This window comes from Saccopteryx leptura, chromosome 1 (assembly GCF_036850995.1).
Source record: "Saccopteryx leptura isolate mSacLep1 chromosome 1, mSacLep1_pri_phased_curated, whole genome shotgun sequence".
In the NCBI taxonomy this organism is placed as follows: Eukaryota; Metazoa; Chordata; class Mammalia; order Chiroptera; family Emballonuridae; genus Saccopteryx; species Saccopteryx leptura.
Window position 1 is genome coordinate 104,108,400 of NC_089503.1, and position 19,494 is coordinate 104,127,893.

At 49.4% G+C, this 19,494-nt stretch overlaps 1 protein-coding gene across 10 annotated transcripts in view; it reads right to left on the reverse strand.

The window, feature by feature from the left end:
- The window catches only part of NCAM1 (neural cell adhesion molecule 1), a 333,139-nt gene that overhangs the window by 27,332 nt on the left and 286,313 nt on the right, over nt 1-19,494 (reverse strand). For all 10 annotated transcript variants that reach the window (XM_066372980.1, XM_066372962.1, XM_066372953.1 and 7 more), the window contains 5 exons: nt 18,765-18,915; nt 18,218-18,402; nt 17,789-17,885; nt 17,311-17,481; nt 15,288-15,419 (listed from right to left, as the gene is read on the reverse strand). In XM_066372980.1, coding sequence (XP_066229077.1) covers nt 15,288-15,419; nt 17,311-17,481; nt 17,789-17,885; nt 18,218-18,402; nt 18,765-18,915 — 736 coding nt within the window. The remainder of the gene's footprint in view (nt 1-15,287; nt 15,420-17,310; nt 17,482-17,788; nt 17,886-18,217; nt 18,403-18,764; nt 18,916-19,494) is intronic.

The following is a 19,494-nucleotide window of genomic DNA, read 5'->3' on the forward strand; positions in this document are numbered from 1 at the left end:
GGTCCTTGGCGGTAGGGGGAGGGGGTCAGCAAATGCATAAGGGAGTCAGGATTTAGAATTATTAGACCACAAACTCTCCTTCCTGAGAGGCAGTGCTTCGCCCTACATGCCAAACAAGGGAATCTAATGCGGTCCATGCTGCACACATTCTCGGGTCCTCAAGCTCTCCTTGATGACCCCTTTGCCAACCTACCTAGCTATTCTAGGAGTGCTGCGGTGGTCTTCTGACAGTCCCACAGAGCAGCCAACAGTGCACAGATGGGGCTCAGCTGTCTTAAGCATTGCTCCCTTAATCAAATCTTTGGAGTTAATAAGTAACTCTCCTGAGCTCTTTTCTCCTAATTGTCAAGGATCTTCTTATGCTAGTAGGACCTGACTCTTGGCCATCCTGGTCCCCGACTCCAGGAACTACTGGGGTACAGGACAAGTGGGTGTGGGCATGTCCAGTGTCCCGCTTTTACAGAGAAAGGATGCTTAGCTCTCTGTGGCTGAGCTCACGGAGGCAGCTGGTTCACAAATCTCTTCCGGCAAGTTTTCTCAGGAATTGCAAACGTGAGTGTGAGTGTCTCTGTGTGTGTGTGCATGCTGCGGGAGCTGTGGGCAGGAAAAGTGTGGCATGAAATACAAATCAGCTGGTAACAAATGAACTCTGACGCACCAAACCACAAAAATACCAATGCCTTCCTCGTGGGTCATGAAAACATTGGCAGATTAATTGACCAATTATTTTCATTTAATTATCCTAAAAAGAAACTCTAACCACGAAGGTGTGGCTTGTGGTTATGGGGCTGATCCAGGCCAGGGAAGTTATAACAGAAATAACTGCCAATACCAACAATTAACTCAGTCCTGCCTCTGAGGACACAGGGGATGTGGGTGTGCATGTGTTCAACACTATCTCATGGACATTAAATTACTTATTCTGTAGGAGGCTCTGGGAGGAGCCTCACTCTTGTAAACACTAGGGACACTGCGCTTGCCATGACCCCTCGTCCCTCTCCACAGGATGGGGGTTGGTGCCCGTCACTGCCTTGCTCCTCAGTCCCCTCACACTAGCTCTCTACCCTGTGTCCCCTCCCCTGACACAACAACCTCCTAGGTACAGAGGGTCCCTAGGAATGAAGGTGGTCAGAGCAGAGCCCCTGGGGAAATGTCTGTGTCCACCTGCCCAAGACGTGGCCATCCAGACACACAGCTGTAAAAAATCAAGGAAGACATGGAAGGGAGAGTTAGTGATGTTTTCAATCTAAGAAGGAAGAGTGGGTGTTAAAGAGTTTAGTTCGTCAGAATCACCATGTCGTAGTACAAGTCAGTGTCAGTTGCTAAATAAAAAAAAAAGATCATTACAAACAGGGGGGGTGGGGTCCATGCTCAACATGCAGCACACTGAAGAGGGGTGCGGAGGCTTCGCAGCACACACATGCTGGTAGGGGGAGGCGGGGAGTCGCGTTTACATACTGCTCAGTGGCTGGTGGGACTGCTGGAGGAGGAGGCCCTGCTGCTGCACCTGCCGTATTAGAGACTGACTTGTGTGTCAGGGCATTGAGCTCCCACAGCAGACCCACTTCTGAGATCTCCGGATAGTGGCCTCAGTTTCCCTGTCATGGACCCCTCCTCACAAAATGCAAAGCTCTGGAGGTTAGGGACTCAAGTGATTTTGGAGTACGATACTGATGCTTGTTTTCACCTCCTTTCTTCTTCTTCTGTTTTTTTTTTTTTTTTTTTGAGAGAGAGAGAGAAAAGGAGAGAGACAGAGAGGAAGGGAGAGAGATGAGAAGCATCAACTTGTTGTGGCACCTTAGTTGTTCACTGATTGTTGTGCCTTGATGGAGGGGGGGCTCAAGCTGAACCAGTGATCCCTTGCTCAAGCAGCGGCGACTTTGGGATTATGTCAGTGACCCAACACTTAAGCCGGAGACCCCCACGTTCAAGCCAGGTGAGCCCACGCTCAAGCCAGTGACCTCAGGGTTTGGAACCTGGAACCTCAGCATCCCAGGCTGACACTCTATCTACTGCGCCACTACTTATCAGGCTCACCTCCCTTCTTCTAATTCAGTGCCATTGGGCTCAGAAACACGGTGGCTGGAGACCTAGGGTGCACAGACCAGTTGGCACATGTTAAGTGGCCCCAGGCAATTTTGGAAGGCATGGTGAACAGGGAACACCGGATTTCATCACTTAGTGGGTATAAACCCACTGCCGAGAGAAGGACTCTCCTGCTCACTTAGCCCTTCCTCATTTAGGCCCAACTTGCCTTACATCCTTGCTAATGCCCAGAGAAAGGTGACAATAATGTTAACTAAGCTTTATTTCTCACCCCAGTAAATTTTATTTCTCTGATCTCTCCCCTTAAATTTTATGATTAAAGGCCATATCCTGCTGCTTGTGCTGCTTGTAGCTCATCTGAATAACAAGTCCTCTACCTGTTCCTTTGCAACTGGTAGGAGAGGGCCTGTCACAGACAGGGATGTGGTTTGATGAGGGGTAATCACGCTCTGTGATACTACAAGCTTTCAGTAAATGTTTTAGTACCAGCCACATTTTTTACTGAGAGCTGAAGACCGCCGCGAAGGTGTGTTTCTAGGGCAACTGTGGGAAACATCTTCAACAACTTCTTCCCGTGCTGAAAATGTCTGAAAGGTATCTCTCCTCAGAATCAGGAATTAGTTTCTGCCTTGTTAACACTGTGCTTTGCTTTATTTTAAATTACAACATTGCACAGAAATGACCAAAATTGTTTTTTAAAAAAGAAAAAACAGGTTTCAACCTATCATCTGCTCACACTTAAGATTTCAAGGGGAAGGTCCGCGCTTTCTCCCAGCAGGTCAGCCTCTGAGCAGTCATGGCCTCTGAGCAGTTCAAGTCTAAAAGATCCTGGTTCCCCTTAGGGAAGTTTTGAATCCACAATATTTGAGGTGAGACTTGGAATTAAGAAAATCTTAGGCTCCCAACAGTCCTTGCCTGCCCTAAGACTCACAGAATAGAATTTTGTTTCTTTTTAACGAGAGAGAGACTGACAGACAGATAGGAAGAGAGAGAGATGAGAAGCATCAACTCATAGTTGCAGCACTTTAGTAGTTCATTGACTGCTTCTCATACATGCCTTGACCAAGGGGCACCAGCCAAGCCAGTGACCCCTTGCTCAGGCCAGCAACCTTGGGCTTAAGCCAGTGACCATGGGGTCATGTCTATGATCCCATGCGTAAGCCAGTGATCCCACGCTCAAACTGGTGAGCCTGTGCTCAAACTGGTGAGCCTGTGCTCAAGCCAGCAATCTGGGGGCTTCAAATTTGGGTCATTGGTACCCCAGGCCGACACTCTTTCCACTGCGCCACCACCTGGTCAGGCTAGAATACTTTTTAAAGTAGGTCAAAGATTTGATCAAATGTTTCCTTGCTTTGGGGACATTTCTACCTAATTTCATACAATGTAAACATCAAACATCTCCTTTTCTGGTAATAAGGACAGCTTTGAGCCAAGACCTCTCTCCAGGAGTCTTGATGTAAACGGGACGACATGGGAACACAGTGGTCATACCCAGAGAGCCGAAGTCCTCAGAGGTGGTTGGTGTGGGGGTGAGCGGGAGGGCACACAAACACATATATACATGTGGGGAGCACGCAACAAAGGACAGACCAGGACCAGAGAACATGCAAGACAGGCTGTTTGTGTGGATGTCGCCCAATGAGTTTTCAGAGAAGTGAGGTCAACAGGAGACCCTGGCATGCACAGGCACACTGGGCGGTTACTGGTGTTAGTTTTGGTTTCGGGATCAGTGCAGCCTGTGTGTGTGTCTCAGATTGTGACTTGAAGTGAAAAATTTTCAATTAGAAGAAGAGAACGTGTGTGATTCCCAGGGCAGGTTTTGAAGAAGGTGTTGACTTTCACCGGGAAAGGCTGTGAGCGGAGGCTCCCTTTTCTCTTTATGGGAAGTGTGTGATATTTTCAAAAGGTTGTGGCAGTCACAATACTAATAATTTTGTCACTGCTATGTGCTTAATTGGGCTATGATCTACTCTCCTTTGCTACAAGGGTCAATCATGTGTTTCTCCATAACATGGAAACCTCCTGTCATGAATAACTGTCAAATGATTTTTGTTTTGATTTTTCCCCCCTGCCCGGGAGAGGGTCACTCTTAAAAAGTGACACCTTAGCAATCACAGCCAAACTGTTCTAACTCAAAATTCTTAAATCTCTCCTTTTGGAAAGTCCTCAGTTCACATGAATTTCATGACGCTCTCTCCTTGGTTTGGAGCCAATACAACCTTTGCGATTGATGCGCGTCTCGCTGTAGTATCTCTGTGTTGTGAACAGATACATTTTTTTGCAGAAATACGACTGATTTTAGAGAAACTGTGGTTTTTAGAAATATTGGATAAAGTGAAACTACAATGCTGTAAAGCTAATTTACAAAACTGCTTCCTGGGAAATAATTTTTTATGAGCTATCTGGTAAAAATTCAAGTTTGTGAACTGGGCTAGGGCTACAGTGGTTTTCCTGTAGATAGCAGCTTGCATGGCCAAACTTCTTAAAGCAAACTATGAAACCAAAGGCTGCCATAGTATCAAACTGTCATGTTAAGGCTGCAAAGAATGATGGATTCTGCGTATGAATTGAAGACACGAGGAACTCTCCCAAGGGCTTCACTTAGGAATCTGGGACAGGAAAACAGGGCCCTAGGTGCCAGGTTGTGGTCCCAGATTCATTTCACTTATCAGAACAAAGAGTTTTACCTTCTGTTCACCAGCGTGGACGACATCATCAGCACCATGCAAGCCACATGACAAAGTCACATGATACGCACGCACATGATTGGTTGAAAGGAAAGTGGAGAAGGTCACATGGAAAATACAAAAAAAATTGAAAACTGATGTAAACAATGGGCAGGGAGAAAAATCAACAACAAAATCACAGACTAAATAAAAGGAGAAATCAAATTAAATTAGCAGCATATATAGGAAACATCAGGAGGACAGTAACACCGCCCAGGAACGGGAGAATAAATCATAAAGAGCATTTGGTTAACACCAACAAAGCATTAGCTACAGCTGCAATACCGTGTTATTAATAACACATCAAAGAGCATGTACACTTATTTGAAAATAGGGAGGTATTTCTGTCAGGACCCAGCTGGCAAAGTCAATCCAGGAGACTGTTGAAGGAAAAAAAAGAAAAGCAAGTTATTATTCACAGGTTCCAGAAATGTCTCCGTATCCATGGAAAATGAGGGACGTGAATCAGAACATGGGTCAGGAAGGAAAATCCTGTGGTTTTCCAGGTGTAGACCAGGCGCCCTGTAAGAACAGGATATGACATCACAGGATGAAACACGTTGTGTGTCTCCTTCGGGGCAATGAGAAGGGCACGGGCTGAATGAAACTAGGTGACTGCAGGTGGAGAAGCTGGCCCTGGGCATCTTTCCTCATGTCCCTCCTCTTCTACCCACACTATCCCAAGGCCTGGCTGAGACACTGAGTTGACACACAGTAAAAGGAAGAGGCCAGGGCAGAAAGGGGAGAGGGTTCCTTCTGGTGGGTGAGATAATGGCTGTGTCCACAATGAACAGCAGAAACTAAACCCCTGTCCCAAGGAGCCTGAGAGTGGGACATAAAACAAACACTTGCCCATTTGTGGACATAGTAATCTCTTTAGAATTGTGGCTATACTGCTAAGACACATTTCAACTTCTACAATGAAATAAAAAAACAAACAAAAATGTTTTCTAGTTTGGACTTACCCATGTCCCTTTTTGTCCTATGTTGTATTTCCATTCCAACTTATTACTTAAATAGGACACGAATGACCTTGCTTTGTCAAGAGGTATTTTGGGTTTCCTGCCTCGACTTTCATTGGGCAAGGGAAGTTTTGGCTATTGCCAACTGAAGCTAAGAGAGAAGAAGGGGCCAAGAGGGAGGTGGGGAAACCCCTCTGCCCAAAGCACACCACTGTTGAAAACTAATTCGAGAGAAATGCTTTAACCAAGTCATGTATTCCCTTGTCACCAGGAGCTGATACCATGTGTGCTTCCGACTGTCTGGCATTGTCCAGTTCTGGCACATTCCAGCCAGCGGTGCCCTGCAGTAGCTGTATACAACTGAGAAATTTACCCTCTGATTTCATTTAGGACACCTTCATTCATTCATAATTACAAACAGATCAACACTCCATACACTAGCGAAAATAGGAGACATTATCTTCAACCCTGCTGACGTACTGATGACTGATGGACTTTTGTGTGCTCCTCGCTGTTGAGTTATCAGTTCTACCATGATCGGCAGGTGCACGTTTTGCCTGACTGTTGGGAAATGCATTCATGCTAAACCCAGGCCACTGCTCACTTGTGACCCTCTTGCCTTTACCTCAGTGTCCAACCAGAACCTCCCAGAGGGGCCAGTCATCAGGTGGTTCAAAATAAAAAGAGTTAAACTTCTTTTTGGATGTCACGACTAAGCATTTTTTTTTCTGTGGGGCAGAAATGTCTGATGTTTAAAAATTAAACCTATGTCAGCGGAGAAACTACCTAATTCTTCTTTAAGGAAAAATCTGGATCCAGGATTGTATTTTACTTCCAGTGAAGACTGACCTGCAGTGAGATACCTTACATACGACACGAGCTGTGCAGGCATGTAAGGTAGCCTTCCCCTAGTGCACCTGGCACACACCCTGCACCCCCACTGGAAAGGACAGGATCGTTGTTGTTAGAAGAAAAAAGGGTGCTGTTAGTTGCATTCCTTTTCCAAATGCAAAAAATAAATCATCTGGAATTAAACCCGAGTGAGCACACTTCATTGTCACCCACTCTGCTTTGCGGATAAGATGAAACCTCAAAAGCACTGGGAATTGAAATTCACTGCAGCACACACGCACATGGAGGGAACACCGAGAAAGCAGACCCTCGGCTATATTCCACAGCAGAGGAAAAGAACCGTCTCATGCAACACATGGAGCCAGAACAATCTTTTCCTTTCTTCTCAATACGTTATCAGAAACCCTGGCCCAGGGAGTGGGAGCTGTGCTCTGCATACCTGCTTTCTGCCTCCTCACTCGAACCCTACTCATGGGGATGTGTGTCATTTTCCAGTGCACTTGGAAGTACTATAAAACCTAAAGCTCTTGCACAGCAGAGGACACACACATAGCCGCTCCCATTGATCTGTCAGGGAGTACAGGCCCAACCCCCAAGCTCACTTCATTAGAGCAGTATAAAGACCGGCTTGGAACGTGTCCCGGTTGTGATGAAGTGTAATGCTTCTGCCGTGGACAAGGTGATGCAGGCTGGCCCCAGCGCTTTCATCAGGAGATGAGTTCCAGAGCTTTCACCTGCATTCCCAGTGCACAGACTTGAAAAAGCCTGGTTTCGCTGCCTCAGGCCAGGGCTGCCCCGGGCACCACAGAGGCCTTCGGGGGAAGATGCGCCCCTCCCCATGTGCGTTCTGCTCCAGACAGAGGAGGGCTAGCTGTCAAGACACAGCGAGTCCTCCCGAGTCCTCCCTTCCTGCCTCAAACCTCTGCCTCCCCGCCAGAGCCATTATCTCTGCCTTCTTCCCTCGTTCTCTGTCTTGGAGCTACTTTTAGTTGAGCACCTCCATGTCTCTGTGCGCGTGCCTGTGTGTGCGTGCGTGCCTGTGTGCGCGCGTGCCTGCGTGCCTGTGTGCACGCGCACGCACGCGCTTTAGTGGGGAGGGACAACAAAAGCTAGGGAGAGATTGCTGTTCTTTTGTCTCACCAGTGCTTCTCTAACGCTTTTCTAATTTTAACTTGAAAGCACATTTAGAAAAGTCTTCTCATGCACTGAGTATTCTCTGGATGACCAGGCTAGTTCTCCGGGGGCTGACGGGGCTGCTCTCACAACCCGGCACACAGCATGCTTGGAAGAGTGCACCAGGTGAGGAGCTACCATGCATGCACAGCTGGTGCTTTAACACACAGGAAAACCACGGCAGCGCTGCAACCCCGAAGGCGCAGCTGCAACAAGCAGCAGTTTGGCCAAGGCCAGCTCAGCTCCGTACTCACTAGACGGTCCTGTGGTAGTAAGGGCAGGAAGAGGCCACGTTGCTATGGAAACACGAAGGACAGAAAGGGCTCAGAGAGGTGAAGGAGAGAATGGAGACACACTCATCAGTGTTTGTGTATTCTATAAGGCCTTGTTATTCAGAAAAGACAGAGATCTCTCACTTCTTTCTCTGACTTATCAATATGAATATAAATATTTTAAAGTGATTATTGATTTCTGCTGACAAATTACTTTCATACCTTAAAGATAACATAACCTCATTTATTCTTACCACGAATTGCACATTATAGCTGCAATTCATGGTAAGAATTTTCACAGATATCTACAAGGCAGGTAGAATCTATCCTGTATCTGAGAGATGGGAAATCTGAGGTTTGGGAAGGTCAAGTGACTTGTTCCTCATGGAGCTGTATCCAGAGGTAGCGGAGCTGGGATTTGAACCCAGGGTTGCTTCTGGTTCCCATGCCTGAACTCTGGCTGCTACATCACTCAGCTTGGAAAGCATGGACTGCATGGGCTGGTGGGCCTGTTTCTGAGTCAAACAGATGCCGCAGGAGGTTCCAACTTGGGGTTTGAGACACTTCCTGTGGCTGCAGCCAAAGTCCAGGGACTTCGGATGTGCTAAGGAGAACACAGCCAGCCGGGTGGCGCAGCCCTGCCCGCACCCCGTTTGCTGCCTGGGGCAGGGGTCCACATGACTCCCTGGGATTCACTCAGCTGCTGTCCCACTTTGCTCTTTCCCCTGCCTCCCCTAAAATGAGAGGTTCAAAACTCTATAAACCATAGCAGGCCGGGAGCTCTCTCTACGCTGAGGACGCAGGGGAACATGAGGACAGGGCAGCCAGGTAAGATCAGACTGTGACCGAGTGACGCTCAGGCAGGACGACACTGCTTGGGACTGAGCAGGTGACATCACTGTCAGGCTTAGCGGCACTGCTCCGGGGTGGCAGGCACAGCTTGGCGAACACCGTGCTGTTCATTGGTTTTTAGGTGAGGAGGGAGGTCAGGGTCAGAGAAACTGCTCATCCTATTTTATAGAGAAAAAACAAGGCTTGCCATGAAGGGTTACAGTCTGCCTAGGTACCTCCCGCTGGGGACATCTTCAGTCAGACACCATGTATCTTCTCACAACTATATATTTATGAGAAATAGATGCATTTATGAAAAAAGCAAAGAGCTATAGTATAGGCCTTGCTTCCCAATTTAAACGTCTGAATCCAACTGTGCCAATTAAAATGAGTGGAAACACAACTCCCCCCTCCCAAGCCATTTCTTTTGACCCTGCAGAATAGAGACTTTTCTGGGCACAGTCCTATAGTATCTCCTAGTATTAGCTTTGGTCTGGCTCACTAGGAATCCGGCACGAGGCCGGGCTGAAATAGCTTCAGGCACCAGCCTGCAAACATTTCTGTCCAGGACCATGCTTTTCCCTTGCCTCCCCTTCGGAGAGCACTGCCTGCCGTGAATCTGACAGACCCTCTGCCTATTCCCTTCTTATTTGCTTCTCTGCAGCCCAGTGCAGTTTTCCGCCAACAGAGTTGAATTATCACCTGGCGAAGGAAATAACACTAGGCAGACCCACTGTGGCTGGTGGAAAGCGACCTGTGGAGAGATGGATGGAGAAGATGATACTCATTATCTGCGTGGGACAATGAAACAGGGGTGGAGGAGCTAGCAGAAGCCGCTGAGGAAAGAAAAGCGAAGGTTGGGAAAATAAAGAAAAGAGATAAAAGATCATCAAGGCGTACAGATACTGCATGAAAAAACAGAAGAGGAAATCCCAGGATGTCAGGAACAGGGGCTGAAGTGAGTTGAAATGGACAGGAAGACACCATGCACAAGAATAGGCAGCAGGAGGACTACAGGGAATAGGGTTCTCTGACTTCAAGCCATAAACCTGTGCACCCGCCAGCCTGTGGTTCAGGTAAGGGACCTGGGCCAGGAATAGCTGCAGAGGCCTCCAACCCTGTCCGAACACAAACAGCCAAATTCAGCAGGACCAGCAGTCTCTGGAGAGCCAGAGGGATAGGACGAAAAGGACCCTGGACCCCAGCTTCAGTTAGTGAACAAGTAAATGGACCTGGGCTCCTCGTGTTTGAAATCTCTTTACGTGTTTTGTATGTAGGCTATATTTCCACGAATGGCATATATTTATAGCAAAACCTATTTCTCTCACTCCCTAATTTTAATATCTAAATAAAAAAAAATGACAGTCCTACAGATTAATGTTTACTACAGTGTGATTTTTGCATTATTTGGCATCCTGGTGAGATAAAAGCCTCTGCTCCCCTCCAAAAACAAACAAACAAACAAACAAACAAATAAAGAAGCACAAGAACCCTGCAGAATATGATTCTCTGGATGCTATTTTGTGTATGGGAAGTGATGTGAATAATAATGTTGTTCTCACTAAGCAGGCAACTGTAACTAACTTCATGCATGGAACATGGGGAGAAAGGGTACAGCCAAGACATTGTGGACAGCTCTTAGTTTTCCATTAGCAAACACTCCCATCCACAATCACGAAAACAAAGTCCTCTTGAGAGCTAGATGAAAATGTGGAAAAACATCGTATCTTCAACATTGCCTCGACAATTAGGATTTGGTCTTCCTTACACCTTCCAGATAAGAGGACCTCCTTACACTCTGCACTACAATGTCACTGGAACCAGGACAAGATAGGCTGCTAACTCATTACAATTTGATGGCCTGGTTGGTTCAGGTAAAAGTGTATCTCTTCTTCTTTTATTATTATTTCTGGGTCAAGTTGTTTGCATGGTTGTCTATGTTATTTTGGCAAAGGGGTAGAGTTTTATGTGCTTTAACTGCAATATGTTACAAGGCATTTGACTTATACCTCCAATGTGCCATCTAGGGGTGACATGTGCAAACAGAAATCTCAAGATGCCCCTTAAAAAGCAGAGATACATTCATATATAATCTTAAGGCCCTGAAAGAGATCGTTTACTCTGCTTCACGGTACAGAAGCAATTAAGAGGTAATACTTAGGCCATGTAATTCTGAAGGTGTGTGGCTCAGTCGGGAGACCAGGCCCAAGATGTATTGTGACATCATCCCTTTAGGGGCCTCAGCTGCTCTTAGAAGGAAGCGGCCCCTCCCAAGGCCATCACAGGTCACCAGCTTTCCACCTAAGAGGGTCTGAACCGCATGAAGACATTTGTCCTAGAAATACATGGGACAAAGGCATGCTGCCCGGTTGGAGTTGGAGTTCTACGTGTCTCTTTAAAGTCGTAGCCTCCTCATTACCATCACACATCCATTAGGAACCGCACACAAGACTCTCTAACAGGCGAGCCTTTCTTCCTAATTTGGCAGCTTGGAAGCAGGAATCCTTGAGGTGTTGGCTGTGTTGGCTAGTTCTGCCCGCTCATCCCTGCTTTCACATACTCATGCCTCTGAGTGTGGAGGAGTCCATTAGGGGACTGGGAAAGCAACCCCATTACTGACACATCTTGATGAACTTCTAGTGATGCGCTAATGTTTACTGCACTCTCACCTAATGTCTGCAGCCCAGGAGTATGGCTGCGGTAACTGTCCCGCGCACCAGCTCCCGCTGACCTGGACCTGCTCTCCCTTGGGGTGAGGGTGCACTCAGCGCTGAACTCTAGTGTCATGGGTGCTTTGTGTATCTGTGCCCCAACATTACAGGGGGGAATGCCTCGTCAGCAGGCAGGATGAGCCAGCGTCAGAGACCCAGGCCGCTGGGTCCTGTGCTCGGCATAAGCACGTAGTTGAACTGGAGTACCTGCTGATGGCTGACTGTTCACCTAAGTTCAGACAACCTTCGTGCCTTCCAAGCAATGGGAGTGAGAACACAGAAAAGGTCTTTCCTAAAACTTGCCCTCACTACCTAGTAGCGTAAGTGGGTGTTATCCTGGCAATGGTAAATGCTGGTATCTTCCGACTATATCCATTTATAGGATCGATATGAGTAAGCACGCCATCCCTTGGGCTAGGCTCCCACTTCAGCAACTCTGGGAGGGCTATGGGGAGGCAAGGAAAGACCTTAACCACCAACTTTAGTGGGAGTACGATGTTCCCATGGATTTCTACATGGTTACCATCTTACTCTGTTCAATTCCTGAGAAAGGTTCACTCATCTTTAAAGCTGTGCATGGTCTTCCGCTCTAAAAGAGGCTTGCTTTCTTAGAAGGGAACAGCCAAAGGGAACTATAGCCGATGTTTCTCCCTCTCTCCCCACCTTCTCTCTCTCCCCCTTCTCTCTCTCTCCCCCTTCTCCCTCTCTCCCCCTTTCTCTCTCTCTCCCCCTTCTCCCTCTCTCCCCCCTTTCTCTCTCTCTCCCCCTTCTCTCTCTCTCTCCCCCTTCTCTCTCTCCTTTCCTTTCTCTATCTCCCTTCCCTTCTCACTTTCCCTACCCTTCTCTCTCACTCTCTCTCTTCCCTTCTCTCTTAAATCAATGAAAAAATTAAAAAGAAGTTTGCTTTTTAATTCTTTAAACCATACTTTTATTAAATGGTTGCAAAACCCGGCTTTCCATGCTATTAGAAGTGTCTGCTAGTGTACTGCTCACGATCTGCTTGGAACGGAGAGCTGACCCCATCGCTTTCCAGAGTTTCTTGGCATCTGGGTTAATTGACTATTTTCATACTATCAGACAACAAACAAGGTCTAGAGGTTTCTTTAAAAAAACAAACAAAATTAAACACTGACTTTGAAAACAGTGTCTGCAACAGAAGTTCTCACCTCTACAAGGTCTGAGGTGGTGATGAATGAAAACCACCTGGAGCCTTTGAAGTTCAAGACACGGCTGCTCTGATTCGATTCTCAAACCCCAGAACTGGTGAGAATCTCCAAGAAGGCCCCCTACCGCCTTCCTCTCTGTAAGGTAACCAAAGCCCATGTCCTGTACTAGTGACATGTAGAAGAGCAGGGACAGAACTTGGGCTGAGAACCAGCGTCAGGACCTGGGAGGGAGGCGCTCTCACACCCAGAGCTGCCCCTTCTGCATTCAGTCAGGGAAGAGCCACCTGCCCAGAGCAGACAGCTGTCAGTCCCACCTGACAACCCCACCCTCATTCTGTCCCTTCCAGAATCGGTTTCATTCAGAAACCGAGTCTGCTGAGACAGTTCACTGAACACTTGCTCAGACTCTCATACTGCCCACCGGAGCTCCTTAGTTTCTGCTGCTGTTGCAGTATTTCTGAATAAATTCCTTAAAGATCAGCTTCCTTGAGTGTCTTTCAGGAACTGGGAGCTTTTTTATGAAAAGGGTGGACAGCTTTCTGAATACCTTTTTTTGCCCTCAAGTCTCTCTGGGTAACACTTCCTCCGCTATTCCGAGCGCAGCCGAGACACTGGCCTTGGTGGAAGTGGGGCGTGGGGGCCCCAGTACAGGCTGGGAGAGCGGACCCCAGGTCTGCTCCCAGAAGAGTACGCCAGCTTCCTGTCACCCTTGCTCCCTCTGCTTGGTAGTGACAGCTTACGCAGTTAGGGCGTCCCTCCCAGGGAGAATCATCACCCTCTCGCCATGCTTGGTGGTAGAGCCACTAAGTGGCTGGTTAGTTTCCCCAAACATGGAAATGGCAGGTTGCTAAAGATCAGAGTTGCCTGGACCCAGGCCAGCAGGATCTCTCCATGGCAGGAATTGAACCTCATGCTTTTCTTTAAAATTGTGGCTGCCGCCTCTCCCCAGCAGTCCACCGTGATACAGAAACAAAGGCATGGCATGCTCAATTCTTTTATCACCGAAAAGCAAATGTGCTAATCCTTTCAAATTATTTTTTTCCCTAGGAAGGGATTTAGAATAGGGGTCTGGTGACAATGTGGTCACTTTTCTGGCATCCTGGTTAAAGGTGAGGCAGAGCCCATTATTAAGAGACCACCTGCAGACGCCCACCATGCAGGGCTCAGCCACAGGGTAAATGCCACATAGAGAAATAAATATATATGATTTAAAAAAAAATGCACAGAGTCGCATGCTCTAAAACAAGATGAGGGTTAGCCCCCTGGAGTAACCTACGGCCGTGAGCTCTTAGAGCACAGCCAGGCTACGGTCAGCGTGGTCAGGGCCTACCCGGTGTCATTTACTTCAGCCTCTAGGAGACAAAAAAGGGAGGGGAACTTAATTAAGAACAAGGACTTGCAGGTGTTAACACTTCAGAGACAGGGAATGAGGTACAAAGAGGCACTTACGTGGAAGAGGGACGTCTGCATTGCCTTCCCATGGATGGAACACAGACGGGAAGAAAGACGAGAGACAAGCCCATGGGGAAAAATAGAAGATATAAAAGAAATGACTGGGACCCACAGAACACACGGCACTGGGTACTCAAATGATCAAATTGCTTCAAATCCAGAAATAAGTCATCCGTGCAGAAGGAAGATACCACCAGCTTTCTGCTTCTGGGAGAGGCAAGGGACCAATGGGCGGGTCTCCAGCTTCAAAGAGAAGGAAGCAACCGAGTCCGGGTCTGGATCTTAACTGAAGGAACCTGAGGGCCGAAGGAGCTCTGGGCCACTCAAGGGGTCCTGTTCTACAGCATCTCCTTCAGCTGGGCGGACTCACGGCCCTGTGGGGGGGGGGGGCAGAGTCTCAGTCCTAGGGGGGGACAGTCGGGGACAGGGTGCACCTGGAGCCTGGCTACTTGTGTGTGTGTGTGGGGGGGAGGATGGTAAGCAGCTACAGGACAGCAGGAAAGACAGAGGAGAGCAGAAACGCATCCCTGGAAAGAATCAGGAAGAAGCGACTCTTGAAAGACGACGTGAGGGAGGAGGACCCTGCGATGCTCTCCTGGGGTGGGAAGCCAGGAGGGGCGGAAGAGTCAGAGGTCTCAGCATCGTTTTCCCCGTTGCACGGTCAGGACTTGGCTTCTGTCCTCCCTCTCACAGCCGTCTTTGCTTTCCTGTGACTCCACAGCTCTGCTGCATCAAACATCCCTCAACTAATTATGTGAGCTGTCCCTGCCGTTGTTACCTTCTTCCTTCAAGTCATGAGGTGCTTAGGGCTTCTGTGACCTGTGTTGCAAAGCCAATCCGCCACGTTCCCTCCACAACACACTGCGTGTGCCCCCTGTTCCCTCCTATAATGTGTCAGTGGTAGGGGGACAGTGTCACCAAGCCCTCGAGATGGAGGATAAGGGGATCAGAAGTCAGTCATCACTGAGGGCCAGGGACTGCGAGGTGGGACCACCTTGAGCAGTGGGATCTGAAAGACAAAAAGCTGTCATCTGACAAGGAGCGGCCAGGCCCCCAGAACAGGGGTGGGGAGAGGCAGCGCTGCCGCTGTACTTACGGACTGGCTGTGTTTTGAACTCGGAGGCTGCACTGGTCTCGCCCAGACCCTTGCCGTTGAGGGCTGCCAGCCGTACCGTGTAGGTCGTCTCGGGCTTCAGGCCCATGATGGTGACGATGCCCTCCATGCTGGCTGTGACGAGGAGAGGGACAGGATCACAAAGGATGGAAAGCCGATTGGCAAGGCGGGCTGACCCCGTGGGGAGGGGCATGGCGGGCCGTCAAAAGGATTAAACACGGAACTGCCACCTGATCCAGCCATTCCACCTCTAGAACTACACACGGGGGAATAAAAACCAGGGACCTGGGACAGATGTTTGTATGCCCATGATCACAGCAGCATGATGCACAATAGCCAAGAGGTGGACACAGCCCGTGTCACGGACAGATGCGTAGAAAAACAGAATGCGGTGTACATGCATGAAATTCTGACCCGGGCTACAACACGGGTGCAGCTGGAGGACACTAGACTAGGGGAAATGAGCCGGGCACAGAAGAACCAGTACTGTTATTCTACTTAATATGAAGTGGCTGGGGTGGTCCGCTACACAGAGAGTAGGACAGTGGCTGCCAGGAGTCGGGGCTGGGGAGCCAGTGAGAAATGGTGCAGCTTCTGGTACAGTCAGAATGTTCCAGAGATGGACGGTGGTGATGGCTGAACAGCAGTGTGACTGCACTTATTGCCACTGACCTATGCACGTAAAAATGGCTAAAATGGTATATTTTATGTCATATATATATATATATCTTAATGTTATATATTTTTTAATACAGTAAAAAAGTAACTAGAAGTGATTAAAGAAAAAAAACCCAGCCTGTTAGATTGTAAAAATGGGATCAATCTGCCTCAGGGTTGGTACAAGGTTTCAGAAGGAAGTTAGGAAGGTAAAGGAACTGTTTCTCCCAGTTCTGGTCCTGGTGATGTGGATGTTTCACTTGGAACCGTCATCCTCACCAGAGCTGACGGAACCATGGAAGCTCTCTGGGGAACAAGTTCTCTGTACAACTGGGCGGGAAGGTGTGTGTGGATGGAAACGCCTCTCGTGTGCCAGCCACCTCCCATCTCACTCGCATTATCTCTCATACACGCAGGGCCAGGATTAAAAAGTTCCACAGAAACAAAACACACCTCACTGTGTTGTTTCCATTTAACCCCACAAGGTGAGTTGGATATAAATATACTCAATCCTCAGGGAAAGACAAGCTGAACTCAGAATCTTCAAATCACAGTCCTCCAAGGGTCATTTGTAAAATCTTTAGTTGGAGGTCCTGGCTGGTTAGCTCAGTGGTAGAGCATCAGCTCAGCATGTGGATGTCTCAGGCTTGATTCCTGGTCAGGGTACACAGGAGAAGTGACCATCTGCTTCCCCATCCTTCCCCCTTCTCTCTCTCTCTCTTCCTCTCCCACAGCCATGGCTCAATGGGTTCGAGCACATTGGCCCCAGGCACTGAGGATGGCTCTGCGGAGCCTCCTCCTCAGGTGCTAAAAATAGTTCAGTTGAAAGCATGGTCCCAGATGGGCAGAGCACTGGCCCCAGACAGGGGTTACAGGGTGGGTTCTGATTGGGGTGCATGTGGGAGTCTGTCCCTGAATGTACTTAAGCAGGACTGCTGGGTGATGGCAAGGCACCCACAGCTCATGTAACCTGCACATGCAGAGCAGGGTAGACTGGTTGTGCTCAGCACCTAGGCAGGGCTTCTGCCCGGCACGTGGTTGCAATGGCCTGTGCCATCCTGGCAGGGGCATGGGAACCAGGTTCTGGAGTACCAAGGGGCAGACGGCCAACAAGTCTACCTGACACGTGACCATGCCCTAGTTCTGAGGAGATGGTGATGGTGTTGCAGCATAGGAATGTGAACAGGATGTCATGTGATGGATTCTGGCCACCCAAGTGGCTGACAGTGGTGTGCTACCCTACCCAAATGGGCAGTCAGGGTGCCAGGATCTGGGAGTGCAAGGGTGACTGTGCCCAACACCAAGTGACATGTCATTCTCCAGGAAACAAAAACTCCTCCCCACTCACCTTCCTTGGCGTCATACCACTTGGAGTGCCACATCTCCTCACCCACAGCTCGCCACTCAGCCTTGTATTTGAGGATGGGCACTCCACCTGTGGCTTCGGGCTCATCAAACTGCACCTGTGCCGTGCTGGAGTACGGCTCCACCTGGTCGATGGACGGTGAAGATGGGGTGTCTGTGGGGACAACACACAGGGAGACCCAGGTGAGCCTCAGGCAGGACACACCTGGCAGTCATGAAGCCTGTCTCTCATTTCTGCTGAGCCTTGAAATCTTGTCACCCGTACCCTCTCTTCCCAGCCCACTTCACCATACAAGTCTCTCTCCACAGGCCCAGGACCCCGGGCCACTGCTCCCGGCATCCTGACCCTCTGGCTTTGCTGACCTTGGCCCTCTCTTCTCCTCACTGTCCTAGTGTCAGCCAAGGACACAAAATGGGTTGGCATGGGTTTAAAGGGCAGTGCAGTCGTAAGGGGTGCTCACCTGCTTGGACAAGGATAAATTCCAAAGACTCCTGTCCAATGCGGTTCACTGCGGTACAGTTGTAGTTTCCAAAGTCATTTTCAGAGTCTGGGGTCACCTTTGAAAGAAGGAGCTCTTGGGTTACATGTCCTCACAGGATGGCCATAGCCTCAGGTCCTTATTTATTGGATTAAGTTAGTAAAGAATAGAACCAGTAAAGCAGGAAGCATCAACCAGAGAGAAGAACAGGAGACGGGCCCACCGGGGAGGCAGGCGCTGGCTCCCAGCCCTGAGGTTGCCCAGGGAGAGAAAGCAGCCAGGCAGCAGCTGTTTCTCCTCCAGCTCATGGCTCCCCGATCAGGACACGCCTGAGAAGCAAGGCTGGTTTTAGCAGTATGCGGGAGCCTATGTACAGTCACATCATGCCTTCCCGCCCCAGCCCCCACTCACCTCCAGGTAGCTGGCAGAGGGCGTGTTGTAGATCTTGATATTGCTGTAGTTGGAGCTTGGCAATAGCTGGCCATCTCGGAACCACGAGATTGTGGCACTGGGGTAGGCAAATACCTCGCAGGTGATGTTCACCTGGTTCCCCTCCCAGGTGTAGACGGCCACGGGGCCCTGCAGCTTGGGGGCATCTGCAATGAATGGCAATGACTGTGAGGAAGAGCCACCACCATGGACCCTACATATCCTGTCTCCTGGCACTGCGAGGTGGGTGGGCGGGCTCCGAAGCGGACCCAGTCCCAGGGTGGAGATCGGGGCTGTCTGGGCAACCTGTGAGTTGCACGGGGAGACAGAGGGCGGACAGGCTTGTAGGAAGCCTGGGGGTGGTATAGGAGGAGGTGCCCTGGGAACAAAGCTCTTCCCTAGGACCAAATGCCACAGGGATCGTGATGGGTGCTCACTGGGGGCAAATCAGGTCCTAGCAGCTATGCCCCCTCTCATCCCGACCCGCTGGGGCTGCTCCCTCCCAGGTCTGTCCGCAGCAGCTCCTCACATTGCACTTCGAGGTACATGGACTGGGAGTCCTGGCCGATGGTGTTGCTGGCGGTGCAGACGTACTCTCCTGCATCCGTGTACTGGACGCTCTTCAGGGTCAGGGATGACACGCGGGCGTGGCTGCGCACCACCATGTGCCCATCCAGCGTCTGCAGGGAGGGAACAGAGGGTGTCAGAGCCTGAGGCAGGAGAGGGGCCAGGAGACCGGGCTGTCGCTTGTGTGTGACCAGTCTCACTCCCTCTTTCCTCTCTCTGCCAATGTCTACATCTCACTTAAGTACTGACTAGTGGGGGAGGCTGTGGACAGCACCACGGGAACTTGGGTGCATCCAAGACAGACACTGGGGCTGGGGTTACGTCAAGAAGCCTGGCTGTGTGCCAAGATGGGTCTGGATCATGGGTAACTGAGATCCCTCAAGATGGTTTTGGTTAGCACATCTGGAACGGAAGCAGAGCCCTGACCCACAGGTGTCCAGCAGAAACTGCCTTGCCCCACGAGGGTCTGGGAAGCCTGCCCTTTCTGCCCATCCTTCCAGCCATCTGCCCTTCTACCAGTCCTGTGGGGCGGACGGAGCACACTTGGTGGGACCTCCAAATGTGCCACAATGTAAGGGATACTATAAGAGATGACTATTTATGCAGATGCCTTGCTTTCCTGGGTGCACAGAAATAAAATGATTTTATTTTATTTTTTTGAAAAGTCTATCAACTCAGAAGTCAGGAGTTAC